The sequence below is a fragment of the Notamacropus eugenii genome, chromosome 2, assembly GCF_028372415.1.
Source record: "Notamacropus eugenii isolate mMacEug1 chromosome 2, mMacEug1.pri_v2, whole genome shotgun sequence".
In the NCBI taxonomy this organism is placed as follows: Eukaryota; Metazoa; Chordata; class Mammalia; order Diprotodontia; family Macropodidae; genus Notamacropus; species Notamacropus eugenii.
This window is the reverse complement of record NC_092873.1, coordinates 528,693,297-528,716,239: the sequence shown is the minus strand read 5'-3', so window position 1 is coordinate 528,716,239 and position 22,943 is coordinate 528,693,297. Positions and strand designations below refer to the sequence as shown.

The window sequence follows — 22,943 nt, the reverse complement described above, 5'->3', positions numbered from 1 at the left end:
AGGGCAGAGGAGATGCTGCATAAGGTCCCTTTCAGCTCAGGGAGCTGACCACAGAGCCTTCTTACCTAGCTCGGAGACTCAGATGTCATCTCCCAGTATGCAGGGTGAAACAAAGCGCGCTCCAGTCAACTTGTTGTCAACAAACGTGATGCGCAACCGATGACCTCTCCTCCATAAGTCCCTTTTCCTCCACTTATGTTGCTCTAATGCAGGCCACTATTATGGTTCTTCTGGGCAGGAAATGAATGCATGAGTCAGTGAATGAATGAACGACTCAGTGAATCAATGAGTGAATGAAAAGGCATTTATACGATGTTTGCCAAGCACTGTACTAAGTGCCAAGGATACAACAATAAATAAAAAGACAGTCCCTGCCCAGGAGGAGCTTACAATCTAATGGAGGAAAACAGGACAGAACTGGAAAGTCAAGGGGGAGAGGAATATGGAAATGAAGGTACCTCCCTCCCCAGGTTGGGAGGTGGGAATAGTCATTAAAGGGATGAAGGCTGGCTAGCTTGGGCCCCTACACAAAAGGGAGATCCTGGGAGGAACTCACCAATGGGAGACTGAGTCAGCAGAGAAGAAAGATATTCCAGGGTGAGAAGGTCACATGGAATGATGGATGCTCCAAAGTAGGAAGAACATGGGAGATGATGAATGTTCTACGGTGATAAGGCCACAGGGGATGATGGATGTGCATGAGGAGGCAGGGTGTTGAAGTAAGGAAAAATTAGTATCCCCTGTGTCAAAAATACTCTTGCTTCTCACCCTTCTTGGCTTCTTTCAAAGCTCAACTCAGTTCCATCTCCTTCTTGAGAACTATTTGATTCATTCTCCCTACTCAAAGCTATTGGTATCCTGTATGCAACTTATCTCTGTCCATGGAGATTTTCCCTAATATAATGTAAGCTGCTTGAAGGCAGGGATGGTTTCTTTTTTGTCTTTCCAGCCCCACTGTCTAGCACAGTTCTTGGCACATAGTAGGTACTTAATAAGTGCTTGATTATTTTGATTTCTATAGCACTATAGGTATATAAAGTGTTTCACACACAGGAACTAGTATAATTCAATCAATTAAATGTAGCAAACACTGATTAAGGGACTACTGGGTGCCAGGCACTGTATTAAGTGTTGGGAATACAACAATGCCCATAAAGGCCATAAAGGTCTCGAATTCACTGGGGAAGAGGAGGGTGGGGAAGGGGAATGGGGTGACAACATCTACACAGAAGAGCAAATGCAAAGTGTATACAGTTATTCAAAGTACTTTCTAGAGGGAGTCTACTAGTAACTGGTGGGTGGGATGTACTTGAACTTTATCTTGAAAAAAGCTAAGTCTTTGTGTAAGGTAGAGGGGAGGAGGGCAGTCATTCCAGTTGAAGGAGACAAATAAGTATGGAGGTGAGAAATAGAATGTTAAGTAGAAGGAATGGGGAGCAGCCAATTTGACTAGAATAGCACTTACGTGAAGGCGAGTTCTCCCACCAGACAGTCCCTCCAGAACTTCCATTTTGAGGAAGGATCCAGGACAACATCCTTTTTTCTCCCCGACTCTTCTTCTGACTCTGTGGGCTTTGTCATCATGGCCCATAAATGTCCCATAGCCCATATAATATACAATATGTACGAAGGTTTTTCTTTGTAGAATTTCTCCTTAAAAATCATAATTTACCACATGGGCAAAGTTTACTTAAGTGTCCACATTGTGATATGAAATCAAATTTCCCAAGAGGCTTTAAGAAACATTTAACCATTGTCAAAACCGCCATATTTGTCTCCCCTTTATTTATGGTCATCCACTGTTAGAATATAAGCTCCTTGAGGACAGAGGCTGCCTTCTCTTTACATTTCCAAGCACTCAGTATGGTGCTGGGCTAAGTCAGGAAAGATACAAGCATCATTCCTTGTTTTATAAGCAAGGAAATTGAGTCTAGCAAGGTTGAGTGATTTTCCTATTGTCACAGTGAGAAAATGTCAGAGGAAAGGTTGGAATCTAGGTCCCTACTGACTCCAAATCACAAAATATCGAAGCCAGGAGGGACCTCAGGGGCCATCTAATATACCAGTTTCCCACCAAAAAGCTAATCTCATAGGTTTATAGATTGAGATCTGCAATAGATCTTAGGTGATCATTTCATTCAACTCCTCACTTTATAAAAGAGGAAACTGAGGCCCAGAGTAGAAAAAGAAATAATTTTCTAGTCAGAGGTGCTGAGTTCAGATCTTATCTCTACTATTTACTACCTGGATCAACTGAGACGAATCACATAATCTCTCTGGATCTGAATTTCCTAATCTATGAAATAGTAGTTGGATTACATCGTCTTTGAGGTACCCTCCAGCTCTAACTCTGTGATCCTTTGACTTGCCCAGGGTCATTCAAGTAGTCTTTGGAGGGCAAAATTTGAACTCATGTCCTTTAATTCCAAATCTCTTGCCTTTTCCATTGTCTTAGCTGCCTCCTCCAATTTCTGAGACACAGCTAACCATCCTTCACTTGAAGACTCAGGCATTCTATCCAACTTATGGACAGCTCTAAGTCTTAAGGAGTGTTTCCTGACATCAAACTTCCCTTAGGTTGAAATTTCCCCTGATTGCTCCTAGTTCTGACCTGTGGGGGCCAAGCAGAGCAAGATTAATCTCTTCTCCACATGGACAGCCCTTCAGATGAGGAAAAAGAGTTCTCATCTCACCCATGTTCAAGTCTTTTCTTCTCCAGGCAAAATATGCCTAGTTCTATCAGCTGATTCTCATGTGGAATGATCAGAATGCCTTCACCATCTTGGGCTGCCTCTTCTAGATGTGCTCCAGTTAATCTATATTACACAGCAGCACTGTATTAGCCAAACTAAACTTCTTGATTCTATGGCTGGCTCTCTTTTCTTTTTAAATTCAGTTTTATATGATTTTCAGTTCTAAATTCTCAACCTCTCCTCTCCCTCTCCCATGCCAAGAAAGTAAGAAAGCAAAACCCATTACAATTATACATAGTCAAGTAAAACAATTCTCACATTAGCCATGGCCAAAAAAAAAAAAAAAAACAAACAGAAAAAAGTATATGTCTTAAATCTCCATTCTAAGTAGAAATGGATAGCATGTTTTATTATGAGTCCCTTGGAATTGTGGTTGGTTATTGTGTTGATCAGAGTTCTTAAGTCTTTCAAAGTTATTTGTCTTTACAACATTGTAGTCACTGAATAAATGGTTCTCCAGGTTGTGCTCCCATTATTCTGCATCAGGTCATGTAAGTTTTCTCAGTTTTTTTTCTGAAACTATCCCCTTCATTTCTTACAGCACAATAGCATTCCATCATATTTGTATACTAGAACTTGTTCAGTCATTCCCCATTTGAGGGGCATGACTAGCCCTCAGTTTCCAGTTCTTTGTCACCAAAGAAAAGAGTTGCTATAAATGTTGTTGTACATCTTGGTCCTTTTCCTCTTTCTTTGATCTCTCTGGGGTATAGACCTAGGAGCAGTGTTGCTGGGTTCACAGGGTGATATTCACAGTTTAATAGTTTTCTAGGCATAGTTCCAAGCTGCTTTCCAGAAAGGCTGGACCAGTTCACAACTAACAGTACATTAACATACCAGTTTTCCCACAGCCCCTCCATCATTTGTCATTTTCCTTTTATGTCAACTTTGCCAATCTGCTGAATGTGGCCTCAGAGTTTTTCAAATGTACTTTCCTCTAATTATTAGTGATTTAGAGCTTTTTATATGACTATTGATCGCTTGTATTTCTTCTCTTGAAAATTATTTATAGTTTTTCATCATTTAGCAATTGGAAAATGACTTCTCTTGAAGAATTTTCATCAGTTTCTTATGTATCTTAGAAATGGATTATTAGAAAAACTTGCTGCAAAGATTTCTCCCAATTTCCTGCTTCTTCTTTAATTTTAGCCACATTGGTTTCATTTAAGGAAAAACTTTTAATTTTATGTCATCAAAATTATCGATCTTTCCTCCTGTGGAGCTCTTTTTTCTCTTGTTTAGTCATGAACTATCCATAGCAGGTAATTTCTTTCACATTTCTCTGATTTGTTTATTATGTCACTCTTTATTACTAAATCATATACCCATTTGGAGCTTGTCTTGGTATATGGTGTGAAATATGACTCTATATTGAGTTTCCTTATAGGTTTCTTGCACAGCTGAAGTTATTGAAGGCCAACCCAGAATAAATGGTGCCAGGTGCTCACAGATAGTAGGAAAGTGTTTAGTATCCACCAATGAAATCACTTGCTCAGTTACCCTCATTTTCTTAGCCTTTGGGCTGTGACTCATTATATCACCAGGTTCCATCTTTTATAGCAGAGTAGCACCTTCCTCTGGGGCCACTGACCCAGGTCCCGCACATATACACTCATGGTCAGTTCAGGTCCCATACAGCAGCTGCCACAACTAGTCTCAGGGTTCTGCTGGCCTTTCTAGTATTGTCACTCATAAAGCACCATTGATGTGCTTGCCATTAACAGCTAACTAATTGATGCCATTAGCTTTTATAAAAGAGGATTTTCTTAGATCAAGCTTGTATCATGGACCCCTTTGGCAGCCTGATGAAGCTGATGAAACTTTTTTTAGAATAAGGTCTTTAAATGCACAAAATAAAATCCATAGGATTACAAAGGAACCCAATTCTATTGAAACACACTGCCTGACACAGAGTAGGCAGTTAATAAATGTTTGTTGATTGAAGTACAGTTATCAAAAATGCATTTTAAATAAGTTCAGATAAAGATAAGATAAAGAAAAGAATAGATAAATAAATAAAGAAAAGATAAAGAATCCCCAAAGAAGGGATAGTAAGAAAAATTAACACAATACTTTGTCCCCAAATCTGGGGTTCCCTTTCCCACAGGTACACACACGTCCATGGGAAAAATGAATTTAGAGTAAAGTGATAGTGAAGTGCACATAGAGAGAGAATATATGTGGTACCTCCCAACTCCCACCTGGAGAAATTCTTTCTCCTTTTGTGGAGTTTTCCTGAAGTTTGCTGCTCACACAACATCAGTGAGGGATGATTCACTCCACTAGACTGGGTCTTGGAAGGATGAGGCATCTCTGCACTATAGGTCAATCCATTCCTGGGTTGGGCTGATCTGTGGTTGGGCCAAACTACTCAGCTGCCACCCCACAATCTCTCCATCCTTTGCAATACCCACAAGATCACTACCTGGAGGCATCTTTCTCAAAATTGCTGCTCAGTCATTTCCCAATTTGTCTGACCACTAGTGATTCTGGTCACTGGGGAGACCTTTGGTGAGATTTCAGGATCTGGGAACTTCCATGGTCATCTGAGGGGACAGGTAGCAGTGAGATAAAAACTCTCTCCTCCTTACAAGCAATTTCTTCTCAGGGGCTTGGTTGGAGCTCCTTTACCATTAGCCTGACCCACTGCTGGACAGCTGGACTCCAAAGTGGTTTTCTTTATTATATGTGGGCCATAGATGTGACTGAATCTTCTTAATAATCACAAGATGTCTCATATGTGACATCATCGGCCTTTCCTCTCTCCAAAGTGACCAATAAACTCTTAAATACCAAACCCAATGGCTTTCTCTCAAGCCTCGTCCTTCTAGATCATCATCTTCTCCTTGATGTTCTTTCCTCTAGGTTTTGTCTCTTCTGGCTCTCCTCCTACCTACACAATCACTCTTTCTCAGTCTTACTCTCCTCATCCAGGTCATACCCACTAATAATAGGTGTCCTCCAGAGCTCTGTTCTGGGCCCTCTTCTCTTCTCCCTCTATACCACTTCACTTGGTGATCTCATCAGCTCCCATGGATTTAATGACCATCTCTAAGCTGACAAAAGATCTACCAATCCTACTTTAACCTCTCTGATAACCTTGAGTCTTAACATTTCCAACTGCTTTTTAGACAATTCAAACTGGATATCCAATAGACATCTTAAACTCAAGACCTTACAAGTTGAACTCATTCTTTTCCTACTAAGCCCTCCCCCACCTTCAAACGTCCCCCTACAACTTCCCAGTACACCTGGCTCACAGCATAAGTCTTATCCTTGAACCCCATCTCCACCATCTCTACTCTCCACATCCACCAGATGAATTTTTATCTTTGCAGCCTCTCCCATATATACCCCCACCAATCCTCTGCCCTTGCCCCTGTACTAGGACAGGCCCTCATCACTTCACAATGGACTATTGCAACAGTCACTGGGGGCAGCTGCCTGCCTTAGCCTCTCCCCAGTCCAGCCCATGCGCCATTCAGCCATCAAAGCACAAATCTGACCATGAGTCAACAATGCTACACACCTTCCTTCCATGCTGCTTATTTCATCTTTTATACTTTTCATGAGATGAGGGGGGATGGAGGAGAAACAGACTGATGGGCACACAGAAGGGTCTGGACTATGGGCTGCTGGTCAGAAGAGCCCACTGGTTGTCTACCAGAGGCGCCAGCACAGGGGAAGGGGAGGTCAGGGGAGCCAGGGTCAGGCAGAGAGCACTTACTGTCTCCCAGCAGGCTCCCCACCAGCTTGTCTGAGTCCTTTCAAACTAAAGCTGGTAGCCTTGCTCATCTAAAAACAATTAAAAGATTTACACATTACACATTTCCCCTCCCCTGGTTACCTTAGCAACCATTTCTAATGTACAGGATCAAACCAGAAATGACTTTCTATTAAAGGTCTTGCAGAAGGAACTGTGTAGCATGCACTGGACTAGGAGTCAGGAGATCCAGATTTTAGTCTGGAGAATTAACTGTGGACCTCAGTTTCCTTAATGGTAAAATGAGGGAGTTAGATGAGATGAGTGGTGATGTGTCCAGTTCTCTCCAGTGAAGAGACCTTAAAAGAGATATAAAATGACTGCCCTCACAGTGTCTTTTTTAGTTTAATTAATGAGCAGATTTGGGAGTCTTTCTTGGGGGTTGGAAGTATGTGAAAGGAGCAAAGTAGGATGTTGCCCAAGGGAAGCTGCGGGACAGGTAAAGTGAGGTTCTGGTGGCATGGCAGGAAGAGGAGACACAGCTGCTCTGTAGAGTCTGGGCCACTTTGGGCCAGTCTCTGGGACTCAGTTTCCTCATCTACAAAAAGAAGAAGTTGGACCAAGTTATCTGCTCTCTCAAAAGCCTATTTATGTAGAGCTAGAAGACTTGAGTTCTAATCCCCTCTCCCACTCCATGTCTCTACTTTCTACCCTTATGACATTGGGATACTTTCTTCTTCTAAGACTTAGTTTCCTCAAGTGTAAAATGAGAGGTATTATCACTGGGTCAGTCAATAAACATTTATTAAGGACCTAATATGTCCCAGGTACTATGCTAAGCAGTGGAGGCACAAAGAAAGGCAAAGGACAATCCCTGTCCTTCAGGAGATCCCAGTCTGATGGGGGAGACAAATGACTATGTAGGAGCAAACTATGTATTGGAGAAAATGGAAGTAATCAACAAAGGGCAATGGTGCTAGATCATCTCCAATGGCCTTTCTAGCTTTAAGTCCCAGTCAAGTCAACAAGCACTTATTAAGTGCCCATTGTATTAGCCCTGGGGGTACAAAGAAAAATCCTTGCCATTAAGCAGCTTCTGATCAACTGAATGGGAAGACTTGCAAACAACCAGGTACAAAGAGGCCTGTGGGATGAACTGGAGGAAACCAAGAGAAGGAAGGCATCCATATTAGGTTCATAGGGAGAGGTCCTTACGGAAGTTGAGATGTCAGCAGGAACTTCCAAGACGCCAGAGGGAGAATGTTTCCAGTGTGGGAGAGGCCATGTTCAGGAGCTGGAGGCTGAAGGAGGAGGAACAGCCAGGAGGCCAGCGAGTCTGAATCCTATGAGCTGTGGAGGGGAGCAAAGTGGCTGAAGTCTGGTTAGGTAGTGATGTATTTATTTCCGAGGGTTGCTGTTTAGTTGTTTTTCACACATACCCACAGAGAGAACTTGAGAAGATGTATACATGGCCCCCTTCCCTCCAGTACACGGAGACCAACTCCTCCCTTAAAAGCACAAAGTTCACAAATTAAAGAGAAAATTTTTATTAAAAGGGGAAAAGAAACCAAAGGAGAGAATGAGTAACCTTGAGTGAGTAACCATGAGTTGCAAAGGTCTCTATACACCCACCCCCAGAGTCATTTATTTATTTATACACTCATTTGTAATTCAATACTTCAATGGATTCATGATGTCATTGATGTGGGTCCTCCCCCATCCCACCCCTGCAGATCACAGCTGGTCTTTGTTCTCTTTTCCTGTGGGATTTTTACTCATGACTTCGCATAAATCCTATATAGAGAATCCACACTCTGGAGATTGTCCCATGGTTCTTTTAATATATCTTATTTAGCACAGACTTTGAGTTTATTCTCACTAACCCATACTTGGACTAGCAGTTTGGATCTCCAAAGCATGGCTGCTATTTCTCTTGTCTGTGTCCTAGGGGTGACTCTGAGGGATTGAGGGTGGCTAATGCCATTGCATCATCCACTATGTTCATCAAGCAACCTGTTACCATCTCCCTAATACTTACTGATAAATAAGCTTGAAGAGGGATTTGTAAATTTCTGTTACAAAGATATTGCAAGGATCGAAGTATAGAAAAACCTCCTAAACTGAGATCACCCTCAGTTCCACCATCTCCTTTCCTGGAGAGAATGTATTCAAGCATAGGGGTTAATACAACCATTTTCCCCTACCAAGTTTTCCCTGAATAGCTAATGGATGATTTGTTCCTGTGTTTGCAGAACATGTCAGTTTGGCTGCTAGGCTGATTCCCTACAGGACTGGGTCAAGCCAGCTGCTCCCCATCAGGCTTGACTGCTGTAGCTACTACCGACCCTCTGATATGGATTCCACTAGCTGGACTTCTGGTGAGTCTGGTGACAAGAGTTTGAAACTCCCAAAGTTACAACCAGATCTTTTTCCTTTCTGATACTCATTTACTTAAGGTCAGAAAATTATAAGTACAACACAGACAAAAGAAACAAGATGTGCCAAGGGTGAGTGACCACATGGTAACCAGATCAGAGAAGATCCGAGTTCTGCCACCCCCCCACAGACCAGCAGCAGCCCTTGACTCTCTCATTACCAACAGAAAGAGCTCAAGTTCTTCTGTTGGAGACCTTTGTATACATACTCAGTAACCACTCAAAGGCCGATGAAAAAGACATTTCTATCACCAAACAGTGAGCTACTGGGGAGCAGAGTCCCTGTGCATGTCACTATGCTCCTTGGTCAGGTACCTCATTCTACATGAAGACTCCTGCAACTAACAGGCAGGTCATCTCATGTCCCCAAGGTGTCTACTTTTGATGTCAGTCTGTTCTGGGCAAAGAACTTTGAACTGATTATTTTTTTCTGCAAACTCTAGAATATGTCAGGGCCTTTTCCTTCCTTTCTTCTCCTTAAAATAAGTTTCATTTATGTCTTTTTTTTAATCAGTGACTTCTGAAAATACATCCTTCTATTCTGGAAATATATACGTATATGTGTGTGTGTGTGTGTGTGTGTGTGTGTGTGTGTGTGTGTGTGTGTATTAAACCCTAAGAAAAGTAGTTAAGCAAATTATTTGAAAGAGTGACCACATATGGTAGCATAGACTATATTATCCATCCTCAGCCCTTTATTCAGCACTTGGGAGGTGGTAAGCATGGGGCTCTCTGGAGAGGCAAAGACAAAAATAACCTAATTTCTGCCCTCAAGGAGCTCACCTTCTAACAGGAGAGATATGGTTAGGTATCAAAGGAAACCAAGGATTCTAAGAAGTGGAGGTGAGGAGGGATAGCATACCAGGGAGGGAGAGCAGCCAGAGCAAAGTCCCAGAGACAGGAGATGGAGTGTCTCCCATGAGTAACAACGTAGGCTGATGCAGTGGGGAGCATGGAGAAGAATGAAGAGTAGAAAGACTGAAAGAATAGGATGAGCCCAGGTTGTCAGAGGAGGTGGATAGTGACAGGTAACCTAGTGATCGTGGTGGGTAATGTGGTAGGTCCTGGGCTTTCAGAAGGTCACTTGGGCAGTCATGTGAAGGATGGATGCCAGTAGAGAGGGACTTAAAGCTGGAAAGCCAATAGTCAACATGAAGGTAATGGGGACAGACTAAAGATATTACATTTCTTAGGAAAGAATCTGGGAATGGGGCAGGAAGCAGGGGTCAGACATGGGTCAGACTACTAAGAAATCCCTGCCCAGTAGGAAGGATATGGAAGAGAAAAAAGGATTAAAGTCCCTCTAGCTAGAGATGTGTGCATTTTGCAGTGAGGGATCATAAATGATTTGAAACTAGAAGAGGCCTTAAAGGTCATAAATACACATACCCCACTTATTTTATAGACGAGGAAACTGAGGCAAACTGGGTGAAGCGACTTGTCCAGGGTCACACAGCTAGTAAATGCCTGAGGCTGGATTTGAATGCTGGGTCTGGAGTCAGAAAGACTCATCTTCCTGAGTTCAAATCTAGCCTCAGACACTTACTAGCTGTGTGACCCTGGGCAAGTCACTTCATCTTGTCTGCCTCAGTTTCCTTATCTGTAAAATGAATAGGAGAAGGAAATAGCAAACCTCTGCAGTATCATTGCCAGGAAAGCCCCAAATGGAATCACAAAGGTTGGACAGGAGAGAAAAAAAAAAACTGAGCTACTATCATCACAACTTCCTGACTCCAGACCATTCACAGCACCACCTAACTGCTCTGCCCCCAAAGGTAGGAAGTAGCAAAGCTGCCATTTGAACCCAGTCCTTCTGACAGCAGCCTCCATTCTCTTTCCCTACCAATGAATCTTATTACATTTCCTCCCTTCTAATAAACCAGTTAGGAAGCCAAGGCCTGGAGAAATTCAGGAGAAGATGATCCTGGGACCATAGAGGCCCCATATTGATGCGTCGGAGATGGAGCCCTGCCTGAGGTCTGAGATTCAAACTGAGAAACCCAACATCCTATCCTGGGTCCTTGGGATCAAGCAATCAATTGGGGAGCGTTTATTAAGCACCTACAGGATAGACATTAGAACATGGTACAAAGACTAAGAATGAAACAGTTCCCCCTGCTTACCTTCTATAGACAGTGTGTACATGTATGTGTGCCTGAACATGCTTGCACATGCACATATACATACACAAGGGAATTGTGTTAGGCAAGGGATGAGGAAGGCTTCATGTAGAAGGTATCACCTGGCCTCAACTCTGAATGGAATGAAATGAGATGGAATTCTAAGGCCCAGGGGACACACATTCCAGGCCTTGGGGATCTCCACTGCAGTCATGAAGACAGGAGATTGAGTTTCTTGAGTGAGGAGCAGTGAGAAGACCAGGTTTTTTTGGGGGGGGCAGAGAGCTTGGGGATGCGAGGAATGTACAATGGATGTTCTAAACATTCTCCATACTGAAGGGTTGCCTCCCTGGAGCTCCTAGTGGGAGAGCAGATGACCTGTGCCAGGCAGGCCAAACCCTTCTCCCTCAAGGCATTGTAGGTAGATGCTGTTTCTGTGCAGGAGACAAAGAACTGCAGAGATCAATTGCGCAGCAAGTCGCGTTGTACCCTCCCGGACCTGCAAACAACTGAGCCCTGCCCCCCACTCCTCTCCACTGGGAGGACATATCAAGGCCGGAGGAGCAGCTTGTGTTTGGAAAATAATAAGGTCGATCCTTTGCAACAAGATGCTTTCGAGATTCCTGTGGTTGCTACCCAGCAGCTGCAGACAGAGCTCAGGGAAAGACCTTGCTTAGAAACGAAGTTGTTGGCAGGATGAAATGATCTCGGGCCCCAGAGTCTCACGATCTGGGCTAATTGCAGGGGAGGCCGGCGTGGGGTTGTTCCTGAAAGACAGGCAGCTCCTTAGACTCTCAGAGCTGGGAGAGACTCCTGAGCTGAGAGAGTAGAAAACATGGTTGTCTTCTGGGGTCCAATAGCCCTTACACTATAAGAGAAAAACAAGGGCAGCTTGAGCCCTTTCAAGAGCATGGATTGTGAGGGGACAGGGACAATTATATTTGCATCCCCAGCACAGCATCTGGCCAATGATAGCTGATAGACCAGCTTGTAGAACAAAAATGCCTTGAGGGTAGAGAATGTTACATTTTTGTCTTTGTACCCCTAGCACCTTACACATACAGGTGCTTATTGAATGTATGTATAGTCAATCAAAAAACATTTATTCAGCCCCTACCATGTGCCAGGCCCTGTGGTCCCTCTTACTCTTTGGCCCTACCCCCTCTGCAGATTGACAGTAGGAAGTAAGAGAGAAATACAAACTTAACCAACAGGAAAGGAGAATTCAGGAGGAAGGGGCACGAACAAGGTCAGAGATATGAATTTTATCTTGCCCCAAATTGGAAATTCAGGAAAGAATGATACATAGCCAGTAAGTGGGGGCCCAGAGCTAAGCTGCTTGTATAAATCTACATCAACCACCAACTAGATAAAACATCTACTTTGAGAGAGGTACAGCTAGAGGATAGGAGGTCCATCCACTCTGTGGAAGAATCAAAAGAGCTTGCTACATCCCCTGCCCTTTTTTCTCAGTGGAAAGGAGTCATAAATGCCAGGGTGAGTATGGGATTCTCCATAGTCTGATCCTTCCTGTGAGACAGATCTATGTCAGTAGCAAGTAGCATCACCTGATAGCTGAAAGGAAGGAAGGAAGGAAGAAAAGAAGGGAGGGAGGGAATAGAGGAGAAAAGAAGAAAGGGAGAGAAGAAAGGAGGAAGGAAACAATGAAAGAAGGGAAGGTCAGTTAAGTAAGCACATACTACTGTGCTAAGTGGGACCAAGCAGATGCAAAATTGTCAATCAGTTCCAAGGATGAGGTGAGATTCCTACATTGGAATCTGTATAAGAGTTGTTTTGTAGTTTTGTAGTTCCCCAAATGCTTCTCTTCTTGAAAGCCAGAGTGATTTAGAGGAAAGTGTATTGAACATAAAATCAGTGGGCTTCAATCCTGCATCTGACCTTTATTAGTTGTAGGGTCGTGGATTGCTAGAAGGAGAATGGTGCCTTCAACAGAAACATTGTGAGATAAGAATAGGTTTTGGAGGGGAAAGAGTGAGACCTGTTTGGGAAAATTTGAGCTCAGGGGGTCTATAGGATACCCAGGAAGTGATGCCCCAGAGGTGATGTAGGGTCAGAGTTCAGGAAAAATGTGGGAGTTGGTTCTTTAGATTTCAGTCATTTGCAGAGAGAACTAATCAAGATGATGAGATCACTCAGTGAGTGTAGAGAGTAAAGAAAAGAGGGCCTATGACAGAGAGGGTGAGACACGGATGATGACGAGCAAACGACAATGATAAGAAGCAGCCAGACAGGTTGGAAAACCAAGAGAGAGAAGGACTAGAAAAGCTCAGAAGACAGATGAAATTGTAGCCAAGTCGATGGATAGATTACAGGTAGAGACAAATAACAATGTGGGCAGAGTTGGTTTTATAGAGCATCCAAAGGCAACAAGAAAAAGAATTTCATTTGATCAGCTTATACTTCAATGGTCAGAATACACAGTTGCCAAAAGACTACCATGAAAGTAATTGTAACTTACATATGAACATTTGTTGTGAGAATGAATAAATGAAGAGGTTCTATAGGGAGCTCAATAACGCTGTCCAAACTAAATCAGTAAACACTTTGATATTCAGCAGCTTCAATAAAAGGTAAGTAATAAAAGGTAATGATAAAGAACAAGAAATTCAAAGGCTTGTAGACTTCTCATCTCATTAGAATATTAGCACTTTGAGGGTAGAGATCGCCCCATTCTTTCTACTGGTATCTCCAATGCCTGGCTTATCATAGGTGCTTAACAAATACTGATTGATTGGTTCGTACACAGAAACCTTGCTCCTATATATCATGATTATGTTTTATGTTCATTCAGAAAAAAGTCAGAAAGTACTAGACATGATAAACACCGAATAACACAAAAATTAAATTGATCACTTGTATTTTTTAAATTGTATTTTATTTTTTATTTTTATTTATATATCTTAATAAGCAGGAAACAACTCATTGCTAATGTAGGAATCATTCCTTATTTAACTCTTTGTGTAGTCAGGACTTATACCTTTCTTTCAACCTTCAAAGGGTCAGTGGATTTGGGACCCAAATTCCCATCAGTGTCCAAGCCATAGTGGCAGATGGACCAATAATAGTGTCTATACCAGGGAACAAAGATTCAGGGAATTAGTTAAGCACCCCATGCATAGGAAAAAAAGACTTCTAGTGATAAGGAATTATGAGTTACTCCTTTACCACATATGCTCACTAAATGGCCACTTGTCCCTGAATGCTGTATGTTTTTATGAGAGAGTGTGTCACAGAAATTTGGAGGAGAGGATGTGGTTTGGACCTGCTGTTTTGAATATAGCACCTTAATGAATACCCCTTTCTAAAAGCTATATCAGGCCGGCTGACTAAATGATCCTTAACTGATAATATTTGGGGAAGTGTATCAGTGGGGCTTAAGCATTAAAGACTCATCTCTAACCCCTCAGGGATATTCCTAAAGCACCAAGGGGGAGATGTGGTCAGATTTTGGAGACCCAACCAGTTAGGGGACTATATTAATAAAAATAACTTTAAAATTATGTGAATAATCTAAATGCATTTGGGGATTCTTGAATGTGGGTTTTAGATTTGCATAAGTGATATTCTACAATAGAACACATATTTGCTCACCTACAATGTGCAATTATTGATTTTTAGCCATAAAAATGCATTTGATTTGGTAGAGCAAAAGACCACTTTAAAAAATCTCTGAAAACCATCTTTCTCCCACGCACATGTCAAAATTATAAAAGATTCTTTGAAAGATACACAAGGGATGACCTTGTTTGACAACTCGCTAATCATTCACACAGAACCACTTAACAAATGCCATCACTGCCCCCTCCCACAGGGAGTTGGGAGCTGGGATGTCCTGATTGTCGAGACTGGCCCCACCCACCTGACCATGGTTCATAGACATCTTGCCATGTTGTTGCATGTGACTCTTAAACTGTAATTAAATCAACAAGCTATTGCTCCTAGAAAGGAGGTGTCAGTCTATTCTACTCTATCTCGGTTCCCCATCTCTGTGACTGCCCTGATCCAAACATCCTGTTCGTCAGCACTCCCTGTATGTGTTAACAGTCTAACATCCTCTGTTAGAATATCAGTTATTGGAGTGGACTATCTCAGTTTTTGAATGTGTATCTCTGGTGCTTAGCACAGGGCTTGGCACATAATACATGGTAAAGAAATAATTTTAATTCATGCATTCATTAATTTAAGACATAAAACAAGGAGATATATATATATATACATATATATACATACACGTATACACACACACACACACACATATATATACATACACACACACACATATATGAAACTGAAAATCTTCACCAAGGTCAAATAGGAGAGTTGATTTCCCATCAAAGTAAAAGAGGGATTCTCCTTTGATAGAGGATGCTCTACCCCTTTGAGGAAGCCATGGTGCTAGCTGCACTAAGCCCTGAAACATTGGAGGCTATCCTGGCTGAGATCAGGACCTCTTGGAAGAATTTGACTTAAAAAAAAAATCAGCAAGGAGCTAATGCGCAGCTTAAACCCAGGGAAAGAGTGAGGTGACATTTCTGAGGGTGAGATGTGAGATGGCTTTTGTCTGAGCAAGGGAGGTGATGAGCAGTCATGGAAGTCTTCATAGACATGGGGCACCTGACTTGGACCCTGATGGAAAAGACTATGATAAGAGGAGACGGGGTGAGGATGGAATATAATCCAGCCACAGGCTGATACTAAGCAAAGGTATGGGGATGAGAGAAGATGAAATTGGAGGCTAGTTCAATTTATTTTTTAAATTTTTACTTATTTTATTCTGAACTTCAGAAATAAAACAAACATCTCCGTGACACAGTGAATGAGAAAAAATGATTGTTTATGAAATGGCAAATCTATTATGGACAACTTGGTATTTCTTTTAAATATATAATAAGGCTCTTACATAACTTTTTTTCCTTTTTCCCTTCCCTCTCCCCCTGCCCTCCTCCCCCCCAGATATGGCTACCATTAGACACAAATATGTGTATGTGGGTAATATGTACATACATATACATTTACACACACACACATACATATCTGTATATACATATATATGTAGCCATTGTATACATTCTTCTAGTGGTCATTTCTTTCTCTGGAGGTAGATAGTGTTAGAAGGGGAGAGGAAAGGGAATAAACATTTATATAACATCTTTATAAATATCCCATTTAATCAACAAACAACCCTAGGAGGGAAGTGCTATCACCCCCATTTTACACTTTCCATTTTCACTGAAGCAGACAGAGGTTAAGTGACTAGCCTAGGGTCACCCAACTAGTAAGTGTCTGAGGCTAGATTTGATTCCTGATGCCAGGTCCAGTGTTCTGTTCACTGCACAAACTGTTGTTGTTTGCTGTTCAGTCGTATCCGATATCCTATGCCTGCTCCTATTTGGGGTTTTCTTAACAAAGGTTGTTATTTCCTTCTCCAGTTCATTTTACAGATGAGGAAAGAAGAAAAATGATGTTAAATGGCTTGCCCAGGATCACACAACTAGTAAGAGTCTGAGGCCAGGTTTGAACCCAGGAAGGTGAGTCTTCTTGACTCCAGACCTGATACACTCCATTCACTGCACCACCCAGCTGCCCCAGTGTACCACCTAGTTGCCTCTAAAACACAGACTATTTGAAGAGGTAGAATAAGATAAGGCTAGACTGGTAGCTTGGAGTCAGCTTATAGAGGGCTTTGAATGCCAGAGTCAGTAGGATATATTTTAGTCAGGAATTAGTGTTAGAGTCAGTTTTTGAGTAGAAAAATGGCCTGCTCCTGGCTGGGCATTAAGAAAATGATTAGGGTAGCTAGCCATGTTAGAGATGGATTGAAGACAGGTTGAGACTGCAGGCAGGAGAGACGTCAATCCTCTCTCCTCCCACTTGCATCATGTAACTGGGGGCATCCAGCTCAGACTGGGATTTCTGAAGCAATGTGGGCTCCCCCTCATCCCCCAGCCACCTGATTTGACGCTGAAGTGACTAGAATGAAGCTGGCCCATCAGGGAAGCCTGGCTCCATGGGGTGCCTTATGGAGCTAAGAGGACTGGGTATCTCATTACCCAACCACAAATCCCCAGCTCCTGGCACAGTGAGGCATTGTATTTGGTAATAATCAGAACCGCCTCCTTCTCCTACTTCTCCTCCTCCTCCTTCCTCCTCCCTCTTCCTCCTCCCCCCTTCTTCTCCTCCTCCCCCTCCTCCGCAGTGCGCCTGATGCTCGGTCGGTTGGGGTGTAATGCCACCGTGTTACTACCCAGTGAGATGAAAACAATTTCCCTGCAACGGTGACTAATTAACATCGGAGGGAGGGCCCTGCAGCCGCACAAATCCGCAGACCCCTGTGTTTCATCTGGGGCCAACAGAGCCCAGGAAAGTCCCCGGTGTAAGACAGACGCGGTTTCCCAGGGCTCTGCATGTGAGCATTCGTCTTGTTCTTGGCAGTGACAGGGGATGCTCAGGTCTTGGCTTTCACTGTTATTCGGAAAACATGTTGCAGATGACTTGGTTTTCCTCCTAGGAGTTTAATATTGGATTCTTTTAGTTTAAAAGGGAAAGTATAATTGAAAGCCTTGGGACACAATCCAGACTGCTTAGCCCAAGGGTCCTTAACTATTTTTTTAGAGGCCACAGACCTGACAGTCTAGAGAGCCTAAGCTCCCTTTCTTAGAATGATATTTTCAAGAAAGGCTAAAATTTAGTTAGAGGTTAATGAAAATATAGATTAGATTGACAAATAAATCAGGATATCTGTGAAACTGAATAGGGAAAACCCCCCACATATATAGAGAAAGAACAGGGGGGAAATATACATATACACATATGTATTTTTTCCCCAATTTCAGACATCCTGAAATCTGCCCACAGAATTCTGGGGGTCTGTGGACACTAGAATAAGAACTCTTGTCTTTTGCTAAGCTAATAAAGTCCAGTGTATTGGTTGAGACTTGGGAAGAAATGGGTTCAGTTCTTAGAGACTGCCATTTCTTGGTGTGAGATGGAGTGACCATGTTGTTTTCCTCACCTATTAAACCATCTTGACACCCTCCCAAGCTGTTTGTAATACTTCATTAGCATTAAGGCTCCATGAAGACATGAATTGCTCTGTTACTATGAGTATAACATTCAAAGCCTATAGGATAAAATGGACGTTTCTTCACCCACCATTTAAAACCCTCCTCATTCTGAGGCTGAACACTGAGCTAGCCTTCCACAGCACTGTGAGTCTCCTTCCATCACCCAGTTCTGTAAATCCAGGGAAGTTATTATTCTCTTGGTATGTATGTGTTCCCTCATCTCTGTCTTATGATCACCTCCTCTGCGATGCCTTCCCTGATTCCCTCAGAATCAGTGCATTCTCCTGCTTGAATTTTCCTGGGTAGCATTCTCACTGGAGCAAGATTTTGTTTTCTGCTAGAATCCATCAGTCTCTCGAGGGCCTCTGGAGGAATTGTGACAGAATGAATAGCTGGCCAGCCCCAGAACCGGAGGACAAAGGTTCATTTCTCTCCTCTGACACATGCTGACTGGGACCCGAAGCAAGGTATAGAAAGTGCCTTTAAATAGGGGTTCTTAGCCTATGGTCCATGAACTTGTTTCTAAAATATTTTCCAACTGGATTCCAAGATTAATTTCCTGAATAATCCTATATATATTTATGCACTGATAAATAAATAACATACATCAATAAATACGTACAAGCCCAAATAAAAACATTATTCTGAGAAAGAGTCCTCCAGTTTCAGATTGCCAGAGGGATCTATAACACACAAAAGGGCCAAGAACCCAGCTCAAGGACACGAGATGCAAAGAAGGTCCAGACCCAAGTGGTGGAGGGAGTGGCCTCACCTGGGGATTCCCTGTATCAATAAAATACCAGGGACAATCCGTTTCTTAAGGACTCACCACATCCAAACACGTAGAAAGTAAACACAGGGTATCCGGAAAGGCTGGGTGAGATCTGAGGCCATTAAAGCTCTGAAAGGCCTTGTGTAAGGCAATTTCAAGGGGAAGTACTGGCACCTGGGGGGGGGGGGGGGAGGGGGGGAGGGAAATCAGGGAAGTCAGGGAAGGTCTGATGAAAAAGAGGCAATAACCCCGAGCTGAAAGGAAGTCAAGGTGAAGAGGAAGGGCATGGTAGGCCTGGGGTTGGTCTGGGGCCTCTGGGCAAAAGATGGACAGAAAATGCCCTGTGAGATTATGAGTGGGGGGTGGGGAGGGGGAAAGGGTGAGTTGCTGAAGGGCAGGAATAAGAAATAAGCCCCAGAGGGCAGGTGGGACCCTGATGGTGAAGGGTTTATCACAGAGCATAATAAGGGCTTAAGAAAGGCTGTCCCCACCTTCTTACCCTCCTCCTTCTTTTTCCTCTTCCTTGCCCTCTCTCTTCTCTCTCGCTATGTATCCATTCTTCAGTCTCTGCTAGTTATCTAATATCTATCCATATCTATCATCTCTTTCAATCTATCAACCAATCTCCCCTTTCACTGTCTGTCCATCTATCCATCTATCTGTCTGTCTGTCTGTCTCTGTCCAGAGTCTCACAACTAACATGGGGCAGGTCCAGGCCCCAGACTGTCTGGCTCTCACCACACCACGCTGCTTTAGGCAGTCTGTAACTGCTGTCCAGTTTTACCTAGGCCTCAAAAATCCAGTGTTGTTAGTAGGAATGACTTCGACCTAAAGGCAGTTTCCAGGGAGGTGGGAGGGGCCTTTAATGGATGTGGGGTGGAAAAAGCCATGAATTCCAAGTGGGAGAGACATGGGTGTGAAGCCTGGCTCTGTCACTAGGGGGCCAAACTGAGCCTCAACTTCCTCATCTGTAAAATGGAATAATGTACTGAGGGAAGGGGGATGGGAACAAAAATATCCACAAAGGCGACACTAGCCAGCGACCACCCAAATAATCCCCAGTGAATGTTGCACCATCATAAAGAACAAAGAGTTCCCAAGAAGAGGCTCCCCTGACCCTTCCCAGGAAACAGAATCCACAAGTGTGCATGTTGCTCATATTTCACGCTTTTCCAACGTATTGACCAGCTAAGCTGCTATTTTCCTTTTTTTCCTGTCTTTAAAATCATTTAGTATTTTTAAAAATATGATATGGCTCTCCAGGAGGAAGGAAATGAGCATATATTAAACACCTACTAAATTCATGCACTGTGTGGAGTGCTTTACAAATACCTCATTGATTCTCCAATAATCCTGCAAAGTCAGTGCCATTATCAGGCCCTCCCACTTCCATTTTATGGCAGATAAAGGTGAAGTAACTTTCCCAGGGTCACATAACTTAAGCATGAGACCAGACTTGAACCCAAGTTTTGTTGACTCCAGACCCAGCACTCTGTCCACTCTGTCTCCTAGCTAGAGGAGGAGGAAGGTGGAAGAGAGATGCTGGGAGTATTTGGGTTACGTCAAAAAAAAAAAAAAAGATGTCAATATATATTTACTAAAGTTATAAACCAAATAATAGTCTCATCACCTACTTCATAGGGCCTCTTCGAGGGAAGAGATGTCAACTCTTCTGCTTGAGGAGGCCAGTGTGAAGGGAGGAGCTGACCACCTCTTCAGGACAGCTGCCCAGTGGATATACTCAGCAGCAATCAGGCAGAGGGAACTCTGAAGATGCTGCCCAAGTCTGCATGACATACAAGTTCTGCTCCTGACCCTGGCGTGAACCGAATCTGAGCAAAGGAAGCAAGCAAAATCAGAACCAGGAAAGGGAGGACTGCCGTGATCCAGCAAAGGAGATGAGATTGGAACTGGGAGCCACACAGTTACTGATTGTGACTGGTGCCGAAGCATGTACTTCTACCAGAAGTTCTTTCTCATTCCCTTTAGTGCTAGCACCTGCCCTCTGAGAGATTTCACATTTGTCCTGCCTTGATCTTGCTTGCACATGGTTGTTTACATGTTGAGACATACATCTGTCTCCTCCATTACAATGTAAGGTCCTTGAGGGCAGGGACTATCTTGGTCTTCCTCTTCAGAGTTTAGCACAGTGCCTGGCACACAGTAGGTGCTTAATAAATGATTGTTGCCATGACTACTAAATTTCTTTGGGGAAGTGATGATACTATTTCTAAAATAAATAAATAAATAAATCCCATATTTAACTATTTTAAAAAAAAGAATTTAGTTCCTCATAAAGACTCATAGGACCACAGATCTGAAGCTGGTGGTCAGGAATTATTGAGCCTAATCTTTTCATTTTCTTTGTTTCTGCATGTCATTTTTTTTTGTTTCTTTTCAATTAATAAGCATTTATTTTTTTCTCCCTCCCATATCCCCCTCAACTGGAAAAACAAAACAAAACAAGTATACATATTCAAGAAAAATACATTCCTACATTAGCCATGTCCGAAATATATATCTTCTCCTGCATCCTTTTGGTCAGGAGGGAGGTAGCAGGCTTCATCCTTGGGACTCTGGCTGGTCAGCCACGGGTCTTTAAAAGTTGTCTTTACTCTGTCACATTGTATCAAATGTGTTTCCACTTCTAAGTGATTCATTCTGCATCAGTCCATATAAGCCCTTCCAGATTTCTCCAAACCACCCTTTCTTCATTTCTCAAGTCTCAGTAATATTCTATTTATGTTCAGGCACCATATTTTGTTCAGCCATTCCTCAGTTTCCAGTTCTTTGCCACCACAAAAAGAGGCACTATAAATATTGACACATACATCAGTCCTTTTCTCCCTTCTTTGATCTCTTGGGGGGTGTGAGAACCTTTCTGTTTGAAGATGAGGAATCGAGGCCCAAGGGAGGGAGGTGAATTACCCAAGGTCACATCAGTACTAACCACTAGATGAGGATTTGAACTGCAGGTCTTCTGACTCCAGAGCAGGCCCTTTTTCCCCAGACCGCAGCATTCATCCACATCACTTTCATAGTCGGCCCAGATCACACCTGCGAAGGTAAATAGGAGGCCCTTGCCCCTTTTTCAAAGGGAACAGGGAAGCTTCTGGGCTCTGCCTTAACAACTCTATTTTCCCAGCAGCTGAGCACATTCAGTTTGCTCATGAGGGATAGCCCAACTTAAGCACGGAGGTTAAAAATAATACAGGAGAGAGGGGAGAGAGATAATGCATCCCAGCACGATCGGCAATCTGCGGGGTTCTTTGTAAAAGCCTGGCAAGCTTTCTTCCTACAACTTGTAACGGGAGGCCGTGGCTTCCAGCAAGGAATGCTAACTAGAAAGCAAAGGCGGGGGTGAATCTCATTTGGCAGAAGGCCATCCTAATTAAAGCTGGCGAAGGTTAGAGACAGCTCAGCCCCTCTCCAGCACTGCGGGTGCCCAGAGCCTCTGAGGGGGGGAACGGGGAAGAAGAGGCAATCTGGCAGGGCAGAAAGGACACTAGGTGCCTTTGGATCTGGAGAGCCTGAGTTGGAGGGAAGGCTTTGTTGTTTAATAATGATGATGATAACAATAAGAGACAACATTTAAAGGGCATCTACCACATGTCAGGCACTGGGCATCTGATCCTAACAACAATCCTGGGAGGTAGGTGCTATTATTATCCCCATTTAACAGATGAAGAAACTGAGGAACAAAGAGGTTAAGTGGTTGCCTAGGGTCACATGAAGTGTCTGAGAGGGAGATTTGAACTCAGGTCCACCATTCAGCTTCCCTGCTTAATTGCCTGGATGACCTTGAGAAAGCAATTTTCCTTTCCTGGGCATGAGTTTGCTGATCCGTAAATGAGAAGGCTGGCCCAGAGCACAGAGTCTTAACCTGGAGTCTATGGACCTTCAATGCATCCAGGAGAGATTTCAGCAAAGCCATGAACTTGAATGAGGAAAAAAAATACATCATTATTTTCATTAACATTTGGTTTCTTTTGTAACCCTATGGGAGACACATTGCAGGGCTCAAAAGCCACACTCTGGGGCTGGTTCACAAAGGATCTCCACTATTGCCTTCTTT

The 22,943-nt window shown here is 43.0% G+C and overlaps 1 protein-coding gene across 6 annotated transcripts in view; it reads left to right on the top strand.

The window, feature by feature from the left end:
- Nucleotides 1-22,943, top strand: part of WLS (Wnt ligand secretion mediator) — a 207,855-nt gene that overhangs the window by 157,937 nt on the left and 26,975 nt on the right. For 2 of the 6 annotated variants that reach the window (XR_011975891.1, XR_011975890.1), the window contains exons 12-13: nt 8,709-8,834; nt 16,462-18,563. Coding sequence is in view for 1 of the 6 variants with exons in the window: in XM_072649803.1 (XP_072505904.1) it covers nt 8,709-8,834; nt 20,510-20,562 (179 nt within the window). In the remaining 5 variants the exon portion in view is untranslated. Of the gene's footprint in view, nt 1-8,708; nt 8,835-16,461; nt 18,564-20,509; nt 21,071-22,943 lie in introns of those variants that run through there. The other 4 variants (XR_011975892.1, XR_011975893.1, XR_011975889.1 and 1 more) reach the window with 4 other exon arrangements.